This window comes from Clarias gariepinus, chromosome 8 (genome assembly GCF_024256425.1).
Source record: "Clarias gariepinus isolate MV-2021 ecotype Netherlands chromosome 8, CGAR_prim_01v2, whole genome shotgun sequence".
Lineage (NCBI taxonomy): Eukaryota > Metazoa > Chordata > Actinopteri > Siluriformes > Clariidae > Clarias > Clarias gariepinus.
The window spans coordinates 9,605,552-9,628,247 of NC_071107.1; the positions used below are offsets into that span (position 1 = coordinate 9,605,552).

At 37.5% G+C, this 22,696-nt stretch overlaps 1 protein-coding gene across 1 annotated transcript in view; it reads right to left on the reverse strand.

Moving 5' to 3' along the window:
* dntt (deoxynucleotidyltransferase, terminal) overlaps window positions 1-22,696 on the reverse strand; it is a 143,182-nt gene that overhangs the window by 71,546 nt on the left and 48,940 nt on the right. Inside the window, exon 8 of the mRNA XM_053502878.1 lies at window positions 6,447-6,549. Within this exon, the coding sequence (XP_053358853.1) occupies window positions 6,447-6,549 (103 nt within the window). The remainder of the gene's footprint in view (window positions 1-6,446; window positions 6,550-22,696) is intronic.

Below are 22,696 nucleotides of genomic sequence, written 5' to 3' on the forward strand. Positions count from 1 at the left end.
CTTCTCACTTCTTTCCAGGGACGGGTACAGCCTTGACCAAAATTGTCAATCTCAGAAGCCAGGCCGAAGCACCTGCGGCTCTCTGAAAGAGTGACGTGCAACGGCTCGGCCAACATCACTAGGGAGTTGCCACTCTTACAAATGCTATCAAAAAGGTCAGCTTTTCCAGCTTTTGATTCCATATTTCACTTTCTCTTTTAAGTGAGCCACAAGCAGCTGCCACATTCAGACCATCAGACCCAGAGGACAGCAGCCAACCTGATCTAATATTTCGACTGCAGCGAGGCAGAGCTGGAGATTTCAAGCCTCTCTGTATTCAGAGTAAAATTAGCCTGGGTTTGCACAACACGTTTGAACCATGCTTGCTTGATTTAAAAGTTGAGCAGGGAATTGGTTCTTTTTTAAACTTGGAACCGTGTAGGGTAGGGAGGAGCCGTTTTCACTGGTTTGCCCAGGAAAGGTGGTGCACTATTGTTTTTTTTCCAGGAATTGTATCTTTTAACATTACATCTAAACTTTAAAAAAAAAAAAAAAACTCGCACATATTTAACCGCCATAGCGCACAGTAAAACATTTATCTTAATGGACTGTAGGGCATACTATTTGTGAAGGTAATTCATTTTATGTCATATCCAACAGAGCCAGTAATTGCAGCCATTTTTCCCCTGGCACGCAAAAAAAGGGTAGGTCAGGTTGCAGAGGGATGTGTTCTTTTGACCCCACAGTTATAATATGGCAAATGATTGCCTTTTCTGTGTTAGCAGTGTACCAATTTTCTAAACAAAAGGTTGTATATTAACACATATACAACCTCAGATTTCCTGTAGCTCAGTATCCAACACGTAAGCATCCTGTCTACTTTCCCTGAGATGCTTTAGATAAAACCCCATAGCAACTATAAAGGACAGAAGGTTGTTTAAAATACATAACTGTAATTCATAACAAAAATGTGTAATAATGTAAAAATGAAATAACATTGCATCTGGTATATTTTATGTCAGTGCAAATTGTATACATTCCTTTTACAATCAAATTGTAACAATTTGAAAGTATTGTCAAAGTGTGTTGAAGTTCATGCATTCATCTTCATGGATCCATAGTCTGTCTCCTGAAACTGAGACTAGCAGGGATGGAGAGTTTGAGGAACAACCTAATACAATATTATCATGATACCTAGGTGCCAGTTCAATTTGGATTGGAATTCTATTAGTATCACAATTTTATAAATCTCTTAATTTAAGGTAATTATTCATTTACATTTTATAATAATGACAAAACGAATAATTTGCTTGAATATATATAAATATATTAATATATATATAAATATAATATATTCAAGCGGCATAGCATCCTGTGTGGTAGGAGCAAATTATTTGTTTTGTCATTATTATAAAATGTAAATAAATAATAATAAATATATATATATATATATATATATATATATATATATATATATATATATATATATATATATATATGTTCATTTATTATTTTCAAAAAAATATATTTTGAAAGCATTATGGCAATACATGACTTTCCACACAAAAGAATTATGATATATAACTGAATAGTTTTTTTCCTCATCTCAAAAAAATAGTAGCAGTTTCTTATTGTTTAAATCTTATTGCCAGTCTTTGACGTTGTGTTGGTTGTTTCCTAAAGGTGTAATTTGAGCTAATTATTTGAGATGCAAATGTCATGTGACTCACACTGTTAAAAAAAGCTGAAATATGACAGTGACAAGCTGAAACCACATCTTTATTCATGGTTCCTTTCACTCTTATCAAGTATAATGGAAAACATTTTTTCCCAAAAAAACAAAAACAAGATGCAATAAAAAAAAATTACTGTTATATAAAATATACATAGACTAAAATCTCTTGGGGAAAAAAATGTCAGATTAGAAAGTGCTGCTAGTTTTGAATAAGGACTATATTTATTCTCAAGCCAGTGTGATCAGTTCCAACCGACAGGGCCGACTTTACCCTACACCCACAGACTACAGTTACAGGTTACGTGGTGCTGTGATGTTGTAGACTTCACAAGGTCAACTTCTCGACATGACTATAAATGTAAAAACTATTCAGAAACTTAACTACCTCAACTCACAATCAAAAAAACTAAGTGAAACAGTGCGAAGCACAAAAGCAAGTGGCAAGCAGGTTCAACGCGTATCCTGATTCGAGGCCAGAACTTCCTTTCATCCGTCTCTGTGTTAGTGACTGGCTGCCCTTTCCACTGGCCCACACTTATGCTTTTATATCCAGCTGCCGGGAGGGAAAAAAAAAGACGATGAAGCCCATTTTTACAAGGTCAGGTGTTTTTGTTTTTTTTCCCTCTTTGGATATATTTTTACCTCCGCTCAGACTAAAAGAATGGGAGCCAGGCATGTGATCCCGAGCCTCGGCGGTGCTGTGAGAACCACAGGAGCGCAGATCAGCTATGACAAGGTTACACGACGTACGACGACCTCCACTACCTCCACTTAATCAGCAGCTCCCTACCAGACTCACCTGCCCCTCAGAGACCTGCGGAGGCAAACTTCATGTTCTCCCAGCCAAACGCACCCACATCCCTGCAGGTAACAGCAACTATATAGCAAAGTATAGTTTCTGCCAAGGAAAGTTAACAGGGCTAATTACCAGCAGGGACTACAGGTAGAGAAGGCAAGAGAGAGAGAGAGAGAGAGAGAGTCACAGCGTACAAGGAAGGAAGGAAAGAGAGGCGGGTAGGCGCTGGGTTATTTTTAAACTCTGCGATTTTTAAACTCGGAGATGACAGAGAGAGGGGGCCAGTAGGCAACAGCATCACCAGCACAGCTTCTGCCGCTGACTGCATTTTATCAAACGCCTCCCACTCATTATCCCCTCATCTACTACTCTCTTCTCAGAGGAGCCAGTTGCTGACAAGTCTTTCTCTCCATCATTCTTTCACACCCTGTCAGCCTGTCTTGCTGCCGATTGAGCTGCTGCTCCATCTTTCCCACCTTTGTTCCCTCTCTCTCTCTCTCTCTCTCTCTCTTTCTCTCTCTCTTTCTTTCTCTCTGCTCCATTCAAATTCCCACACCCTCTTTGTATGTTTTCCCCTCTCGCCATCCCTCCATCTGTTATTTAGAGTTGAGTGTTTCTATGCATACTATAAAGACATAGACTCTCCCCTTTTACGATCTTTTATGATCTCTTTTCTCAGATTGCTTTCCGCTGCTTGCGTTCATGCTCTCAAAAAGCTTCTAATAAAGCTCTTCAAATTTTAATAATGAAATCGCCGATGGAACAGTTCCTGATTTGTATTAAGAACAAGGATACAGTATGAACCCTGAGAATTGTGAACGGTGCTCCACTCACCCGTGCCGACTCCCCTGCCTTAATATCATATGTGCTGACTACAGAATGAAGAGATAATTCCTGCAGAACCTCTTATCCGACTCTCCTTCTGTCTCACTGTGTTCTCACGAATTCTAAGCTGTTTTAAATGACTGTTTGACGGATATGTTTTAGCAGCTATTTCTGTCAAATAACTGTCACCAAACTCCCTAATCAGTCAATTAGCATGCTTCATTAATTGATAGCACGTTCAGCTATGAACTGTGTCTATTCCCTTAACTTGGTCTATTCCATTGGAATATCCATCTTTCAATCTTTCCATCATGCATCCATCAACCTTTCAACTATCTGTCCATCAATTTAACAAATACTGTCAGTAGGCTATTCATAATATAATACTGCTTAAACAACATGAGATAGTTAGATAAATAATAGACATTTATACTTAATCATACAACCCACACCCTCCACTGAAAAGTAGTCGTCTCTTTTTTCATCTTTAGATAAGTAGTTGCCACAAGGGTTTTTAGCTTATTATCTTTTCCACTATGGTCACTGGGAAGTTCACATTCAGTAGTGGAGTGGAGAGTTCGAAACACATCTAGAGCTACATGAGTTTCACAGCTCAAGAATCTAACAGCAGACATTGAAAATCTATGCGCTGGGGACACACCAGTGAAAACTTGGCCAGGGATCTAATGTTTAATTAGCCAGAGTTAATTGTGTTATGCTTGTATGCACAGGTTTGTTTTAGTATATTAAAAGTGTGACCATGAAAAAAGTCCAGAAGTTTCAGTATTCATACTTTTCATGATGTTGAAGGTTTCAGTGAAGAATTGCAAAGATAGAACAATGGATAAAATGTTGGGACTATGGACCCAAGTTTAAAAAGGGGTCAGGGGTAGCTCAGTGGTTAAGGCTTTAGACTATGTTTGTAAGGTCTCAGGTTCAAATTCCATGACCACCAAGTTGTCCCTGTAGGGCCCTTGAGCAAGGCCCTTAACCCTCAACTGCTCAGATGTATATTAAAATAAAAATGTAAGTCGCTCTGGATAAGGGTGTCTGCCAAATGCCTAAATGTAAATGTAAAATGTAAACCAAAGCAATTCCAAGTTACCAATGCTGGGCCCTTAACCCTTTATTGTTAAGATGTATCATGAGATAAATTTAAGTTGCTCTGGATGGGGAAATCTGCTACTGTAAATCCCACACATGTAAGTTGAGCTGTTGTCCATTGCTTCATCCCTAATAGACCCTGCTGATCATTACATGGGATAGATAGATAGATAGATAGATAGATAGATAGATAGATAGATAGATAGATAGATAGATAGAAAAGTTCATAAGTTAATAGTGATGGGAACTCACATGATTGGGACTAATCAGATGCGTGTCCATAAGAAAATTAGTTATGGCTAATAAAAAAAAAGACTTCAGTTTAAAAAAAAAAAAAGATTTAGGACAAACAGAAAAAGTTTGTATGGTCTGATGCGTTCAGATTGGCCCTATTCCAGAGCGATGGGTGCATCAGTGTTAGAAGGGAAGTACTATACTGTACATGAAGCGATGCACCCATCATGCATAGTGCCCACTGTACTAGCTTCTGGAGGCAATGTTATGATCTGGGGTTGTTTCAGTTGGTAAGGTCTGCAATAAAATAAAGTCAGCTGTCTACATTAATAAACTTAATGACAAGATTAGTATATCTATCTATCAATGTTTTTTCTGCGCTGATGGCACAGGTATACTGCAGGCCTTAACTTATATAAGTGGTTCTCGGGGCACAAGGGATCACTTTAACACATGAATGCGCCACATTGCATGCTGTAGTTAAAGCTAAAGGAAGATGAATTAAATATTGAAATGTGGATTATTTTGTTAGCCAGACAGTGTATATACGTAGATGATGGTGAGCAGGGGCTTGGTGACCTGGTAAATAAATAGTTTTATATTTTATTAAAATTTTGGGAAGTGTCATTTTCTATTCAGCAACCATAAGAGATGGATGCATGGATAGATGCATGCATGCACGCAATTCTTTTTTTGAGACAAAATACAGTATGAAGTCCAAGATTTTAAAAGGTAACTGTTTAGTAAAGATAAATTTTGCTACACGTAACTCTGCCAAATTCATGAATAGAGAAGTGCAAATTCTCATGGTAGTACAGAGAGTGAGATTTTTTTTTGCGTGTCTTGGGAGGCTAAAGTGTTGATTTGTTCTTTTTCCTCTTCCAAGATTCTGAAGTAGGAGTGGAACCCCTGGATCTAACTCGTTAGAAACCCATTTGTTTAAAGCCTTCACCCATTTACATATGAAATGTAAAAGCGAAGTGATCTTTTATTATTCACAGGGAAAGCTCAAATTCAGTCTTGGCAGCTTCACTTTTTTCGCCACGCGCACAAAGAAAGGGGAAATAAATTAATTTTAAAAAGTGGAACAGATGGGTTGTTTTACTCATTACTCAAAGAGCTGCTTTACACTTGGAATGCTGTTCTCTCGGTGTAATGTACTTTTATTCACACTCAAAATAATTGGCTAAACAAACAAGTGGAAAAAAAACACATGGAAAGCTTCAAGTACGGTTACTTTCTTAGCAGTGATCCTTTGAATTTGCACATAGGTGTAAGACATGCTGACTCTTTTAATGGATTAGAATAGGTGTGAAATTTGGTAAATACCATATACTGTACTCCTACAAATTGAAGAGTTGTTTGAGGGGACAGTAAAGCCAGACTTGACGCTGTTCAGAATAGTTCTAGCTAAGACACATCACAGTGTGTATCCCAACAATCTATACACTGTGTCCATAACCTTGATAAAAATAATCCATTAGGCTGTTGTTACATCTTTGTTTTGAATACAGGTGTACATACAGTAATTTTAGTATTAATTTCTCACTATGCGTTCGCAAGTGAACTCTGCATTTGACCCTATAATGTATAAATCCTTATGTAAGATGGTAAGCTTTAACACATCAATGTACTTATTATGGCATGGTGTAGGTGTCCTTTTCAAAAAGCAAAAGTCTTATTGAAAGAATAGGGAACGTGCACTTAGACGTTATGTTCATAATTGAACATTCTTGATCAAAAGGAGTTGGTGGTTAAAAGCTGTTACAGTACCTGACTTCTAAGTTGGTCAATCATAGCAGGCAAAAGTCCGACCTCTTTACCAGGCCCAGGTACAGTGAGGAGAAAATCGACATCATGCCCGAATTCTTTCCCCCTGTGTACGTAAACAAAAACATGCAAAATATTAACCACAACTGCCATATCAACAGCAGGATATTTTTTTTTTATGCATATGTCATCAGATTGCTTCATTAATTCCATTTACAGGCTGACACACTAGTCTCCTATGTCATGATACACTGGAATTTTTGTTCAATAATTCCACTGTGGATATCCAAAATGTATACCAGCTTTTAAACAGGCTATTTGTGATGCATAGTTAAACCCTGCGCTTTTCTCATCAACTCAGCTGCCTGGCTTTCATTTTATTTGCCACTGTCAATGTAAATGTTGTAAAATTATGCTAATGCTGAACATTTATACTGGGCCACCGTTGGTATGACTTGGAAGAACAAACATTAAGTGGATAAACGAGGTTATTTAATCTCAGTTAGAATGTCTTAAATAAAATTTCACACCACTCCATGCACACAGAGAAAAAAAATGCACAACCTATTGTACTACAGTACAGTTCTGTCCAGAAGTCTTGAGTCACCCCTCATTTCTTCGTATTCGATTAAATTAAACATGTAGAATAAATAAAAAAGGAACAAATGTGTACTGTGGAAGACTGCAAAGTGCCCAAAAACACAATTTAAAAAATGGATGTACTGTAGCAACCTCAGCAGCAACCTCATTTCCCCTCTCGTCTGTTCCAACCAGTCAGAATTCAGCACTGTCAGTATACTATTTACAACAAACAAAAACATTCCTCTGAAAGTCCTAGACTGAAAATAAGAGCCAAAAAAGTTCTTCTGGAAGCCTGGAGAACTATTCCTAACAACTTCAGTACTTAAAACAAACAAGAACGTCAGATCCTTTGGAAGTGAGATATAAAGAAATGTGGGGTGGCTCAAAACTTTTGCACATTATTGTATGAACAGCCTTTAATGTATAGACGTTAAGCCTTGAGAACTCTTTGGAAAGATGTTTTTCACCACCTCTACGCTTTGTCTTGTAAGAAAATAACTAAAAAGTAAAAAGCAGTGGATAAGGATAGAGTGCTTTTAACCGTAGTTTATACTGTTATAATCAAAGATATTCAGTGTAAATTGAAAAGCATAGGTTACTACAGTATCACATCTTGTCTTTCATCACACCATTAAAAATATTCTCATATTCATTACAAGCTTTTGCAAGCTACAGTACAGTGTGTGAAACATTTGATCATACTTTTCTGGCTATAAATCAGACAATAAACATTTTCAATTTATAAACATGTGAAATGTGTGTTGTGTTGGCTGAATTTTCTGGTCAGCCCTCATCAGAGACTTGCTAAACTTTTTTTTTTGTTTTTTTGCTATAAGTAGTGCAGATAGCTGCTGCGCCAGCTATGGGAGCCATGTGTGTACGAACTTCATTGTATTTTTATTTCTTCAACAAAAAATAAGTTCATGGTCCATTTTGGTACCCCTTATGGTCAGTAAAGACGAGTAATGCAATCTGAAAGGTGTCTTGGGAAGATGATGATAGATCAAGATCAGCAGATCCTTTATCCATCTGGTGCTGAAAAATGAAAAACTGAACACTACTGTAGCTAACTCTCTGGGTTGAGTCTTCATGGGATTTTATTGTGCAGTTTTACTAAATTTATTAATTCAAATACAGAAGTTAAAAGCCGCATCCATGTTAATTTGAATAAGCATTGTTCAATTAACTCTCATTAAGTTTATAGCTAGTTAGCTGTTCATTATATAGACTATCTTAACAGTTCATTATAAAAAAAAAAATTAATAGCCTAATTTTTTTTTATATTGAAAAAGTTCTTGTTGCCTATTGTCACACATGATCTCCCCTGTATCCCCTGAGGAGTTGACCTCATAGCGCCAAAGGTCTCCATCACCTGGGGACTATCCTATACAGTGTTGGGGGGCGTTTAAGTAACTAATAACATTATAAAATTACTGTCTTTAAAAAGTAATCAGTTACATTACAGTGTTACTTTTTCATTGCAGAAAATAAAAACTCCTTTGTGATTCTTCATGTAACATTAAAATAGTAATCCAAGTACTCTAACGTGTCACTTTGTAACGCTTTACACCTAACACTGATCCTACACTAACTCCATGGGTCACTTCCCATCAATTCATTATGCAGAGACACTATATTGTGTAAACAGTAGTTCCCAATTAGTCTTTGTGAAGTCTTCCCTACTTTACCAGATGCAATTCTGAACTGCTTGTTTCTTGATTTGAGAGGCTGGTAAATCTAACTTTAAATCATGCTTGCTGGTTTTGCCTAGTCCTTAGGATTTGCTCAGCAGTGGGTCTGACTTTTCATGTTTTGGCCTGGCTTGGTTTCTGACTATAGTTTCATGTGTCATTTGCTGTTCAGTAAACTCTGCACTTACTATAAAATCTCTCTCTCTCGCTGTCTCTCTGTTTCTCTCTCCATCTCTTTCTCTCAGTGCATAAAAAAATATTATGAAATAATAGTTAATTTTCTGACTCACTCACTCACTCACTCACTCATCGTCTATACCGCTTTATCCTGTATTTAGGGTCGCGGGGGGGCCTGGAGCCTATCCCAGGAGAGTGACAGGGTACACCCTGGACAGGGTGCCAATTCATCGCAGAGCACACACATACACACTACGGACAATATGGGAACACCAATTAGCCAAATCTGCATGGTTTTGCACAGGGAGAACATCCAAACTCCATTCAAACAGAGACGGGAACTGAATATTTAGGTATTTGCATGTAAGGGTCACATACTGTACAGTATACTCCTAATATATATATATATATATATATATATATATATATATATATATATATATATATATATATATATATATATATATACACAGTATATAAAAACACATACATATCCAATTGGTAATATATATATATATATATATATATATATATATATATATATATATATAAACAAAAAAAATATGACCGTATATATGTAACATATATTAAAAAAAACCTTTCTGTATGTGTAGAGATGAATTTTGGTCCACGCAAACTATAAATGAAGAAGCTTTGAATGTTTGTGATTAAATCCAACATGACCTTTGTAGCTCAGAGCACAGTGAATGTACTGGAATGTGCAGAATCTGCAAAGGGGAACAGTAGCACAGATATGTGATTTACAGGTACTGTACAGTAATAAGCCGAAGAATAAGAGTAAGTGGGTGCTGTGTCTCACATGTCTTGCTGATACGCTTGAATTCACCGGCACTGGACAGGCTAACATGCAAGTCTGCCAAAGTGAAGAAAAGGTAAAAGGGTGGAAGTAAAGAGCCTAGCATGGATAACCTAGAGGAGTATGACATCCATACAGACATCCATACAAAGATGAGCAAGTTCACAGTCAGTAAAATAATAATACACAGACCTACGCTTCTCTGAAAAAGGTTTGCCATCATTACCCACAGTGCACTTAATTTTTCCAGAGTCCGATTTGCATATAAGAGTGCATCATATTTTATTGCCTTGGTTTGAGCCCGTGTAATCAGTTAGCCTTTTAATATAGAATATATAAAATACTATTAAAGAAAAGTACTAAGCTTGCAAAAGCGTATAGAACAAGTCCAACTCTGGAACAACTAAAAACTTGTGAAAGTGAAACTCTTATACTGTATATATACTAGATTAATTTCATGTAACATGAAATATTTAAAGGCTTTATTCTTTTTATTACAATGATTGCTGCTTGTTTTATTATGTGCACACATTAAAATTATAATTTATACTGAATTTAAATACTTGGTCAGCCTGCAAGGCCTGAAAAACAGACAGTAGATATTTTTACTGAGAAATGTATGTGAATATAAACTTCCATTCTGTAATTTGTACATGTTTTCCTTTGTTGTTCCTATAAGTGATCATCCACTCACTCACTCATCATCTATACCGCTTTGTCCTGTAGTCTGGGTCGCGGGGGGCCTGGAGCCTATCCTAGGAGACTGGGTATACCCTGAACAGGGTGCCAATCCATCGCAGGGCACACACACATACAAACAATCACACACTCATTCACACACTACGGGCAATTTGTAAACGTAAATTAATCTAACCCACATGTCTTTGGACTGTGGGAGGAAACCGGAGTACCCAGAGGAAACCTACCAAGCACGGGGAGAACATGCAAACTCCATGCACACAGAGACCTGGAACCCGGACCCCAGAATGCCCTTCCTGATCCAAACCTCCCCGAATTATCGGGAACTTCGGAGCGGCCCTGAGAGTGGTCTGACTTGTCTGAACAATGGATGGGGTTCTGCATCAAGAAATGGATGCCATTCTTGCACAAGATAGGTTGAGATATTATTTAAATAATTTTAGGCTATATCATTTTATTTCCCATGACTCAATTTTAATTGCTTTTAGAAAATATACCCACACCATAGCATTTTCTTAGCAGTTTGTGCTAACAAACACCTAAATGAATCGCCAGGGATGAAATTAACATCCTGGAATGTTTATACTGTCTTGTTACAGAAAGAAAAAACATGATTATGGCAGTGTTTAAAAAGGGTTTATGTTATTATTGCAAACAATTATGGAATCACCAAACTAAGAGCATGTCAACCCAGCAAAATGCATTACTGAGGGGGGGGGGGGTCTGGGGTGAATGTGACCTGTTCTATTAAGTCAGTTATTAAGTCGCACAGGTTGTGAATTTTGATGCACTGGAATTGTTTTAAGACAGAACTTAATGTTTATCCAATATACTTTTTGACTTTTTGATTTTTTCAAATTAACCCTAGTGTATTTGGCTAATGATGATTGAAGTACAACTTAGTGTAAACAAGTTGAATAATTCTCAACTTACAAAATTTAATTTCTTTGTATTAATAAGACAGTCAGAAATGTATGTGGGCTTCATCCTAAAATAATAATATCACTGATTATATTAAAGCTGATGAGCTTGTTTTTAGCTTTAACCTTTAAACTATGTCTAAAAGCAATTTTCTGTTCAACGACAAAAACTAATAATAAGGTTAAATATTTACAAATTGGTCCAATGTAACGGTCTATCCTGCAAAGCTGACTATTCAAGAAAGGTGGAATCAGCTTGATGAAGCCCATGACTCAAAGATTTCACACCATCATAAAAACCCAAGGAGAAACAAAGGAGCACTAATATGATTCCATTGTTCTCAATCTGCAAGAAATATACCTTTAATTGAGGGAACTTAATTTAATTGGTTTGAGGCATGTTTTTTTATGAAGCCAGAAATGTTAGCTGTTAAATAAAATAATGTTGTGTCATATTTGTGATTTGTTTATTTGCTACAAAGTCATAAACCTGGGTGAACATCGTCCAAATGTGGTAATTCCGTAATATTTGCCAGGGGTTGTAAAAGATATCACAATTTCACTAATGCGTTTTTCACAAGACAAGGCGGCTGTATTCATGGAGGTTTAATAAGCTCTCGCTAACACACAGCAGGAAAATATAACCGTAGGTCATCATCCCCGGTATAGTAATACTTCAGAAATAATATAGACATTTAATTGAACAATTCTTCACTATTTAATCTGTAGAACCAGTGTGATTTCTAAAGAACATTATATCAGTGTTAGTGTGCAATTTTCCAAATACAGCAGATATGGCAATACTGATATATATATATATATATATATATATATATATATATATATATATATATATATATATATATAATATTAACAATTAAAATACTAGCAATGATATAGTATTTTGTAAATAAAGAGATACATATTGTAATCTCCTATATATATATATATATATATATATATATATATCATTGCTAGTATTTTAATTGTTAATATTATAAATGTTATTCTGGTATACAGTAATATTACACCAGCATTATCACAAAATCAGTTGGTTTCCTATTAAATTATCATGAATGCACACTTAATTTGTATGTATCTTTGCACATCTCAAAGGGTAGGACTCTTTAATTTGTGGTTCCTGCACTTTCTGAATTTAGAGACCTTTATATCAAAATAACATATGATTTGGCGAGAGCTGATTTTTTTTTTCACACTGCTTTTTAAAGTGTTTAATGCTGACATGCCTTCTATTTGAGCAGTGCTACATCAAACTTGCCACAATTCTGCCAGAGCCTAGAATATGGAGCTAGAAATAGAGGTATAAAACACACACACACACGCACAGGGCTTGAAAGAGTGCAAGTGATGTCATTATCAGACTGCTGCAGACATCTTTAACCAACATGTGAGAACTATCTTTTTTACTTCTATTTTAAATGGCTGGTGTCGTTGTTCTCATCTAATATTAATGTCATTACTCTTTCTGTTCATCAAAACCTTCTTATTGCTAGATCATGTCTATGTGTGTCATCTCTTTGATAGTCTTTTTGCCTAAAGTCGTCTGCCTATCCATTTAAGAGTCGATTATGTGAGTCATTCATGTGCTATGTGTTTTAAATAATAATTTACAGTAAACAATTTAGAGAGGATTGTTACCTTCAAAGTATCATTATAGAGAATGCATACAAATTGCATTTAACAATATGGTATACAGTGCAGTGGAAAAGTCCTGAGACCCTCTCATTTCTTCATATTTTGCTTCCAAGGAGCCAGACTTTACCATGTATTTTTTTACTCTTACTGTTGTCATGAGGAATCATTATCCAGGTTTTTTTTGGCTTTAATTTTTTTGTCTCTCATTTTTAGTCCAGTCCCTGTACCTGACCAAGGTATCTTTTTGCTTGTTAAATCATACATTGACCTATGAATCACTTAAACATAAAAAAAAATGCATGAATTAAATCAATTAAATGCATGAACAAGTGGAAAACAGGTGCAGATGATGACATATGATCAGACGGGCGATTAGTATACTGGTGATGCTGAATGCTGAGTAGCTGAAATAGACGAGAGGAGAAATGAGGTTGCAGCTGAGGTTGTTACATGAACAACCAATTTTTAAATTGCATCTAAATGCACTTTGTAGCCTGTTATAGTAAAACATGTGTTCCCATTTATTTAATCTGATATAACAATTTAATTTAAAGCAAAGAGCTTTAAATTTTGCAGAGCACGGTATATAGTTTACAATTTCAGATTTCTCAAGTGTAGAGGATGAGATAGCCATTGCACATCATTATTTTTTTTCTCCCTGAAACAATTTCCTCTTTTTCTCTTTTGAAAATCTCATTGTACACCCAATCATATTTTTCCTGGAAAGAGCAAATGTGTTTTGGGGCTAAAATATTCCAGGAAATAATACAATTTCACAGTGCCATCAGTCTTCACTATTGTGACAATTGTGTGAATACTAGCCAGGAAAAAAAAAAGAACTAAACATCAATGCTTTATCACCATACTGTATCCTGCAGGCCTATCTTAAAAGCAATGCCCAGTTTTAACCCTTAACCCTCAACTGCTCAGAAGTAAAATGAGAGTCGCTCTGGAGAAGGATGTCTGCCAAATGCCATAAATCTAAATGTAACACCATAACAAGCATTTGGTGTGTCTATGTGTGTCTGTGTGTGTGTCGTGTTCTCTCTGTATGCACGTCAGTAAATCATCTAAGATAAATCCCCCTAGATGTGAATAAGTATGTGAATGTGTTTATGGTGCCCTTTGATAAATTGGCATCCCATTCAGGGAGTATTCCCACCTTGCACCAGTGTTCCTAGAATAGGCTATAGTTATAAAATTACTTTGACCAGGATAAAGCACTTAATAAAACCAAGTTTTTATAAGTTACTCTTTAAAAAAAAAAAAAAAAACATGTTAGTTAGACATTATATATAATGTATTTATTATATTTTACATACTGTACTTTATGTATAATCCCATGTTCCTGTCTTTCCAAAAACAAAAGGTGTCAAAGCGCTATAGAGCTCTTGCTTGTGTGATCTAAACCAAACCAGCCACCATTTTGGCAGGCAGGTTTTACAATGCTGGACTGCTGTTGTGCATGAAGACACCACAACAAATTAGGTCAAAAGCCTGAAAGATAGTTTTATCAGCTTCCATGTGATGAAAAGAGACAAATAGTGGAGAGACAAGGCAATCCTGGACAAAAATGCAATCCTGCTGATGATCACTGGTGTTTATGTCATAACAATTTCTTCCAAGGATTAGTAAATGTAATGCATTAAATATCCAATATGGCAGCATGATGGTTAGCAATGTCACCTTGCACCTCTAATGTTGGGTGTTTTTACTACATCTTGCCTCTGCTCTTTGTGCATGGAGTTTGCATGCTCTCCCTGTGCTTGGTCAGTCACATGTGCCATAGCTTACCTAGAATTGGCTCCAGGCTCCCCACATCCCTACACAAGGTGAGCAGTATAGACATGGATGTACAGCAATCAGCCATAACATTAAAACCACCACAAGGTAAAGTAAACCAACTATACAACAGTAAATTAGTGACAAGGCTCACCCATGCCCATGGGGACCAAAAGCCAGCCCATCTGGCCTGATCCCACAGAAAAGCCAATGCACCACAATAGACCATGTGCTTGGCATGATAGAAATGCACCAGAGCACCCAGTGCGCCACAGGCTGCTGCACTCAGAACCCAGTAGGCAAAGAACTCAAGTCCAGGTCCCGGCCTCCAAACTCCCAAAGTCCCAGACAGATCATTCAAGCATGGGATGCCCTGGACAAGTAAGTCTAATCCACCCCACAACCCACAGCACCCAAAGGATATGTTGCCAAGGTCCTGGTGCCAGATACAACAGCACACCCCCAGAGGCCTTGCAGAGCCACACCCTGAGGAATCACCCTGGTAACATACGGGCAACCCAAAACTTTGTGGTTTTAATGTTATGGCTAATTGGTGTATAGATAAATGCAGGTACTGTACTGTACATACTGTACATTGCATTACATCATTTGCTTGGATAACGTTTAGTAATTAAGCTAGTTAAGAGTACATGCAAGTTAAATTGGGACTGAACTGGTATAAGGATTAGATAATATATAATAAAATGTAATATAATATCAACAATATTCAGTCAGCATTTCCTCTATTTTTACAGTTAGATTAATATTCCCTGTTTTATCTTTCTCACTAAACAGCTACCGCTTCAACCGGTAGCTGTTTAGTAAGAAAGATAAAACAGGGATAAAAATAAAAAATAAAAGTGGTTGAAGATGGATGGATGGATGGATGGATGGATGGATGGATGGATGGATAGATTAAACAGCTAAATACACAACTCTGACCTAATGCACAACGATCTCAGTCAGTTGTCAGTCAGTCAGACAGCACAGATGGCAAGGTGACAGGTGGATGGCAAGGTGTAGGGATAAAAATAGGTCAGAAACTGGCATGGTAACAACAGAATATAAAGTGAGCTGATGTACTGCTTCAAAGAATGCTTTTTTCATTTTATAAAAAAAATAAAATGCTAATTTAAAAATTTTATTTTATCTGCTGAGATATCTGTAAAATCAGTGGGGGAAATGTAGCAAGCGATTGATTATTATTTGGCGCGGTGGTATTATCTCTGGCAGACATGAATACCTTAATAAAAGGCGGACATATTGACTCGATGATGTAACTGCAAGAGCCTTATATGAGTTGTGTTTTCACGGTGATGGATGTCAAAGAGATTGTACATGTGTCCCAACCTCATATTTGTACTAAAAAAAATAATAAAAAAGGAAAAATTCGAAACAACAACAATAACATGCCTGGAGTAATAAAGTTAAATCTACTACTACACTGCATTTAAGTTCAGCATGCACTTTTAGTCCATCTAAGAACCTGCCTTGGGGAAAGTCTGGTCTTCAGTCCCTGACTCTTTGCACTTCTTTTTTCTCTTACCTGCGTTTTACCTTTTACTTTTATGTTTAATACATGAGGCATGTGCCCTGAGACAGAGCTGCTTGAAAGATCCATTTTTGGTGCTGGAGTATCAAAACTCTCCTCTATTTTCAGTTAACTGTGCGATGATGCAATGGCAGGATCAAACACATGATCCCCATCCGGAGACAAACGTGCTGAGAATCTCTTGCTCAGCCTTTCGCTGTGCTGGTGAATCTCGCTGAAATGCTCACCGTGTCTGCCCTTAACAACAACCAGGGGAAAGGAAATCTCTATGCCCTTAATAACAAAGATGGCTGCAAAATACATTTGGTCTTAAGAGCAGCAGGGGGGAAAACAATGGCATATCTAAAAGCGTTTTTATACCACAGGAGTGCTGAATTCCCAATTCGAAACGTGTGGAATAATTATCTATAGCAGCATGGCTCTGACAAGAGTTTTGTTTTTGTTTTTTTTTATAATAAAAAATGATGGGTTTGTATTAGGGAACACATTATAATGTGTTATTATTACTGCAGAAACAGCTTATTCACAGGGTCTTTTCTGGAAGAATATGCTTATGTAACATTTATTGAACGAGTCTCCAGTGTCTGTGCTTTATAGTGGTCAATAAGTTTTCTGCCACCAGAGAGTCTTCAGGATATGGGACTTCTAGATTCTCAGTAACACGAAATGCTGCATTTTTTTTTCTTGCGGTTGGTGTTGTATTAACTTCAAGAGAGAGAAAACAGACAGGGTACTAGTGTGGGGAGGAGTGTTTATGGCTGTAATAATAAACACAATAATGAGAACTAACTAATCATGTAAATATTACTTGGAACTACAATATAGTAATAGTTTAAATGAACATGGGAGCATGGTGGCTTAGTGATTAGCCAGGCGGATTAGGTTTAATGGCATTCCCAAGTTGCCCGTATTCTGTGAATGAGTGCCCTGCGATGGATTGGCACCCTGTCCAGGGTCCTGGAATATAGGTCATCCAGGCCACCCATGAATCTCTACCCAGGATTAAGTGGTATAAACAATAAGTGATGAGTGATAAAATGTCATTGGTTAATAGAATAAAACTTGCAATCATTTCCTTTTTTGTTACAGAAAAAAAAGCCACTTTCTTACATACTGTGTCCTAAAATTGTTTGATCCCTTATTTATACTTAATTTCCATGTGGTACAGTATATCACTGTTTTATGGACTCATCACAAAATTTCTTAAGCATTAATATTATACAGTATAATACAAAATCGCATTCAGGGTGTACCCCGTCTCATTTCCCAAGTCTCCTGGGATAGGCTCCAGGCTTCCCCTGACCCAGTATAGAGAATGAGTGAGTTGAGTTTATACATTTTATTAAAGTGCTACTGTAATTGAATTCTTGCATCTTTGCATGTTGGAATCATGCAGCAAGCTCTGTGCACCTACACATGACATCTGAAATCAACAGAAAGACTCACACCATCTATACAGCCCTATGTGATTTCATGACTGGACGATGCAGTAGCATTATTTCAAATGAAGCCTTTTATATACAGTAAATGCCCCTGACTCAGTTTGTTGTCAGTTTCAAGACAGGCATCTGTTGGCTTTCAAATGCAGTGTGCATGAGGAGGAAAGTGTAAATAAATAATTCAGCATTTCCTGTACCTTGCATATAAAATATACATACATATTTACAAGCCTATGACAAGGTAAAAATACAGATGAATAATAAAGACCCTGCTTGTAATTTCACACACAAAACCCAAGGGTATTGAGATCATTGTTACTGGAAATGCTTTAGATAGTTCATCTTGTTTGTCACCTACAGCAATGGATTTTCCACTGACTACCTTATGCTTGTCATATTACACCTACTACGTATATGAGTGGCACACAAACCTTTGTTTATTAGTTGTAGTTTGTGCTTTGGTGCATAAATAAAAATAAAAAAGCTGCTTAAACGGCAGGTGAAACAGGCACTAATTGTGAATTGTGCACTTAATCAGTGGAAGCACAGACAAAAATTACGACACTTTGTTACACCACCTATTGCCTTAATGTCAGCATCAATCCTGCCAGGAACAGATGCCAGCAGTCTTAATTCTAAATAATTCCAGGTGCTTTTTTGGGGGGATCTCTGACTAATTTATGTTCAGGGAACTCATAATGCAATAATCTGACGGGTTGTGCAATTTAGATATATTTATACTACAGTGCTGTTGAACAATCAATGCTGATTGTTCAGAAGATGTTGATTAAATTTCTATAACAGAACAGCTTTAACAGCAGCTTATACTGCGAGGCTGAAAGGATTATTCTAAAGCGCTTGTTCTGATACTTGCGAGCGAGAGAAGCTGAGGATGGAACGGCATTTTAAATCTGCTGTAAAGTAAGTAATAAGAAGAACAAACGTGTTTCGTGGTTAAATCCACAACATTAAATATATATAAACTATAACCTGATGAAATCTATGACATATTAGTTAAGAAGTTCTTGTGGAATAAAAGAAAGTGATAATTTGAAGTGATAATTCATGTTTTTCCATAATTTATGTACAGTATAACCAGCACTACCCTTTACGCTTTATAACCTAATTGACATTATGTTTAATTTGGGGTTTAATGATGTTGACTATTGAAATTTAAACCACCAAGCATTTAATGAGGTGTGATGGTCAAAGCCAGAAGAGAAAGCTAGGGTTAATGTTCTATATCCTTACAATCTCGTGCAACTTTCAAACATCTACTGTAGCAAATGGATCTTTAAAACCCATTCGTCTATGTTATGACAGCAGTAATAGATGAAGATGTAGACTTAGCTACGTAGTACGTCATTCAAAAAGAGATATTAAGAAATGTCATCCAAAGACAAGACAATAAAGTGCCTGAATGCATGACTAATTACTGTAAAGTTAAAGCTTCTGCTGAGTTACAAAAATACCCTGCGTTCGCCCTGTCACTCACACACAGGTGCTGGATGAATAATACAGCTGACGTTTTTTTTGTTTTTTTCCCCACCATATCCACATGGGTAATGGTACTGTAAGTAGTTTTTTTTTTTTTTTTGTCACGAAATTAAATGTCCAGATTTTTTAGGTGTCTGACGACCCTTTCAGACTGTTCTCACAATGAAGGCAGATTGATAGCTATTTTTAATCCTGTTCTTGTCGGTCTGTGATCTACTCTGGCACAGATGTTCTTTAAGTAAGAGCAATGTCAGTACTGTCAACAGAGGCTCAGCAGACTCTCTTAACAGAAATATACAAACATGCACGCACACACACACGTCCACACGGAGAGATTACAGAAATGCAGAGCTTATTGCACGACAAGTAAACACTTCGGAGTTTGGTGGTTAAAAGTTAAAACATAGCCTCTGCCATCTGTATATTTAAGTACTGTGTTCTGAAATCTGTCAAGGCAGGAATGTTTAATAGTTTTCTTTTTTTTTTTTTTGTGAACAAAGTCTACACATTTCTAGTGTGGTTCCAATTCCCAGTGGCTTGTCCTTTCAAAGACGGAACCACTGCAGATTAAATTCTACAACATCATGTCTTGCAGTGTAATAAGGGGGCTTAAGAGAGAGCACAGTGTCACTGAGTGGTCCTAGCAAGAGGACAGTGCAACTGAGTGGTCCTAAAGATAAGACAGTATAATAGAGTCATTAGAGAGAGATCTGTGTATCTAAGTCATCCTAAAGAGAAGGCAGTGTGTTTTTTTGTTGTTGTTTTTGTTTAAGAGAGAGGACAGTATTACTGAGTGGTCCTAAAATGGAAACGTGTAATCTGGTGGTTTCATGGAGGACAGTGTAACTAGGTAGTCCTAGAGAGTGTGCAGTGTATTTTGGTGGTTTTTGAAAAGAGGGCAGTATAACTGAGTGGCCCTAAAGAAGAGCATAGTATAATTGGGTGGGTCTAAATTGTTGACAGTGAAATTGAATCGTCCTAGAGAGTGGACAGTGTAATTGGTCAGTCCTCAAGACAGGACAGTGTAATTGGATGGTCCTAAAAAAAAAAGCACAGTTTAATTGGGTGGTTCTAAAGTGTGGACAGTGTAATTGGGTGGTCCTGGAGAGAGCACAGTGTAATTGCCTGATCCTGGAGATACTGTACTGTAACACAGTGTAATTAAGTGGTCCTAAAGAGAGGACAGCGTAATTGGGTGGTCCTGGAGAGAGCACAGTGTCATCAAGTGGTCCTAGAGATACTGTACTGTAGCACAGTGTAATTAAGTGGTCCTAAAGAGAGGACAGCGTAATTGGGTGGTCCTAGAAAGAGCACAATGTAACAGAGTGGTCCTAAAGAAAGGACAGTGTAATGAAGGCATTCAAAAGAGAGGGAACAGTGTAACTGAGTGGTCCTAGAGAGAGGACAGTGTAGCTGGGTGGTCCTGGAGAAAGGACAGTGCAATGCGGTAGTCCCAGAGATATGACAGTGTAATTGGGCGGTCCTAGAGAGAGGACAGTGTAATTTGGAGGTCCTAGAGAGAGGACAGTGTAATTAGGAGGTCCTAGAGAGAGGACAGTGTAATTAGGAGGTCCTAGAGAGAGGACAGTGTAATTTGGAGGTCCTAGAGAGAGGACAGTGTAATTAGGTGGTCCTAGAAAGGGGACAGTGTGGCTGGGTGGTCCTGGAGAAAGGACAGTGCCAATATGGTAGTCCAAATGATATGACAGTGTAATTGGGCGGTCCTAGAGAGAGGACAGTGTAATTAGGAGGTCCTAGAGAGAGGACAGTGTAATTTGGAGGTCCTAGAGAGAGGACAGTGTAATTTGGAGGTCCTAGAGAGAGGACAGTGTAATTTGGAGGTCCTAGAGAGAGGACAGTGTAATTAGGTGGTCCTAAAAAGGGGACAGTGTGGCTGGGTGGTCCTGGAAAAAGGACAGTGCCAATATGGTAGTCCAAATGATATAACAGTGTAATTGTGAGGTCCTAGAGAGAGGACAGTGTAATTGGGTGGTCCTAGAGAGAGGACAGTGTAATTGGGTGGTCCTAGAGAGAGGACAGTGTAATTGGGTGGTCCTAAGGATAGATCAATTGAATTGTGAGTAGTTATATAGTAAAAAAAAAAACTGAAAAATGGGCCATTAGTAGACAGTGAAATGTCTAAGTCCTAATAATCAACAGATTATTTTACTATTTGTAAACTTAACGTAAGCTGGTAAACATTCTAGCTTAACTGAAATTAAATTTTAGGATAAATCAATATACTTAACCTTCTCATGGCTTATCCACCTCATGCAGTGTTTAGAAGTTACTTACTGGACTCTTCAAGTATTACATTCTTTTAAACCTGTACACAAAAACCTTGTTTATGTATACATGCCATAAATGCCATTGTGTTTAGTATTTTAAATATGCTAAAATAAATAACAGACAACAGGGCCGTCACGCTCATTGCATCTGCGACAAGCAGTGCTGCAGGATGAAGCATATGAAGTGTGATACAGAACCATCAAAAGATGCTGCACCAGCCTTACATTCTGATAATGAAATGTTAGAAACCCCTGAACGGCATTGAGAGCTGTCCCCACATCACTAGTGCCACCAGAATGCACAAAGACGGCATGGAAGAGTGAAAGAATTCAGTCCAGATGGTAATAATGAAACATGGCTGTGTGATATGAAGCTCGGTCAGCTCAGTTCAGCTTTACAGAGGCAAGAGAGATACTGTAGATGTCAGCTACTAACACCGATTCCTCTGATACTGTAGATCATAGAGTCTTGCACTCCCTCAATGCATTAACCTAACTATTCAGCCTCAACTACAGCACTTATTTTCTGTACTGTAAATAAAACATCTCCCAGCATCCTGTTAGTTCCCTGTGGTAGCTGCCCCGAATAAGTCCCTTGATTCGGGTAATTCATCACTGCCTAATTTTCCAGTTACAGATGGCCCGACAAATGCTAGATAAGGGATTCAGTAAGGACCAAGATAGTAAACTCTGGATTTTTTTTTTACTCCCCTACATCCTGAACCATTGCCAAAGGCAACAGAAACAGACCACAAACCAGCCCCTCAGGACACAGCTGCAGTTTATAGCAATAGGAACATATTTATAAGACGCACTTTTAAACTTATACCCTAGGCTATTCTGTTACTTCCCTCATTTGGCATGGAAAGCATTAAAACCTGTCATTTCCCGGAGTGCGACATGATCGGGGTGTGTCAGCGAAGCTCCTGGGATGATGTGGTTAGTCACTGGGCTGCAACAGCAGATAAAATAAAGTCAGTCAAGTGACTCTATTCCCTGAACCATTTACACTAGAGCCAAGGGGAAGGTAAGTGTAGGATCGTGGAGAACCAGGGTCTGCATAAACAACAGAAGGCTTGTCTCTCCCACAGAGGGGCAAGTTATTCTGTTCTACAAGACAGCTTGCTGCTGAATAATTTACAACATGGTGCAG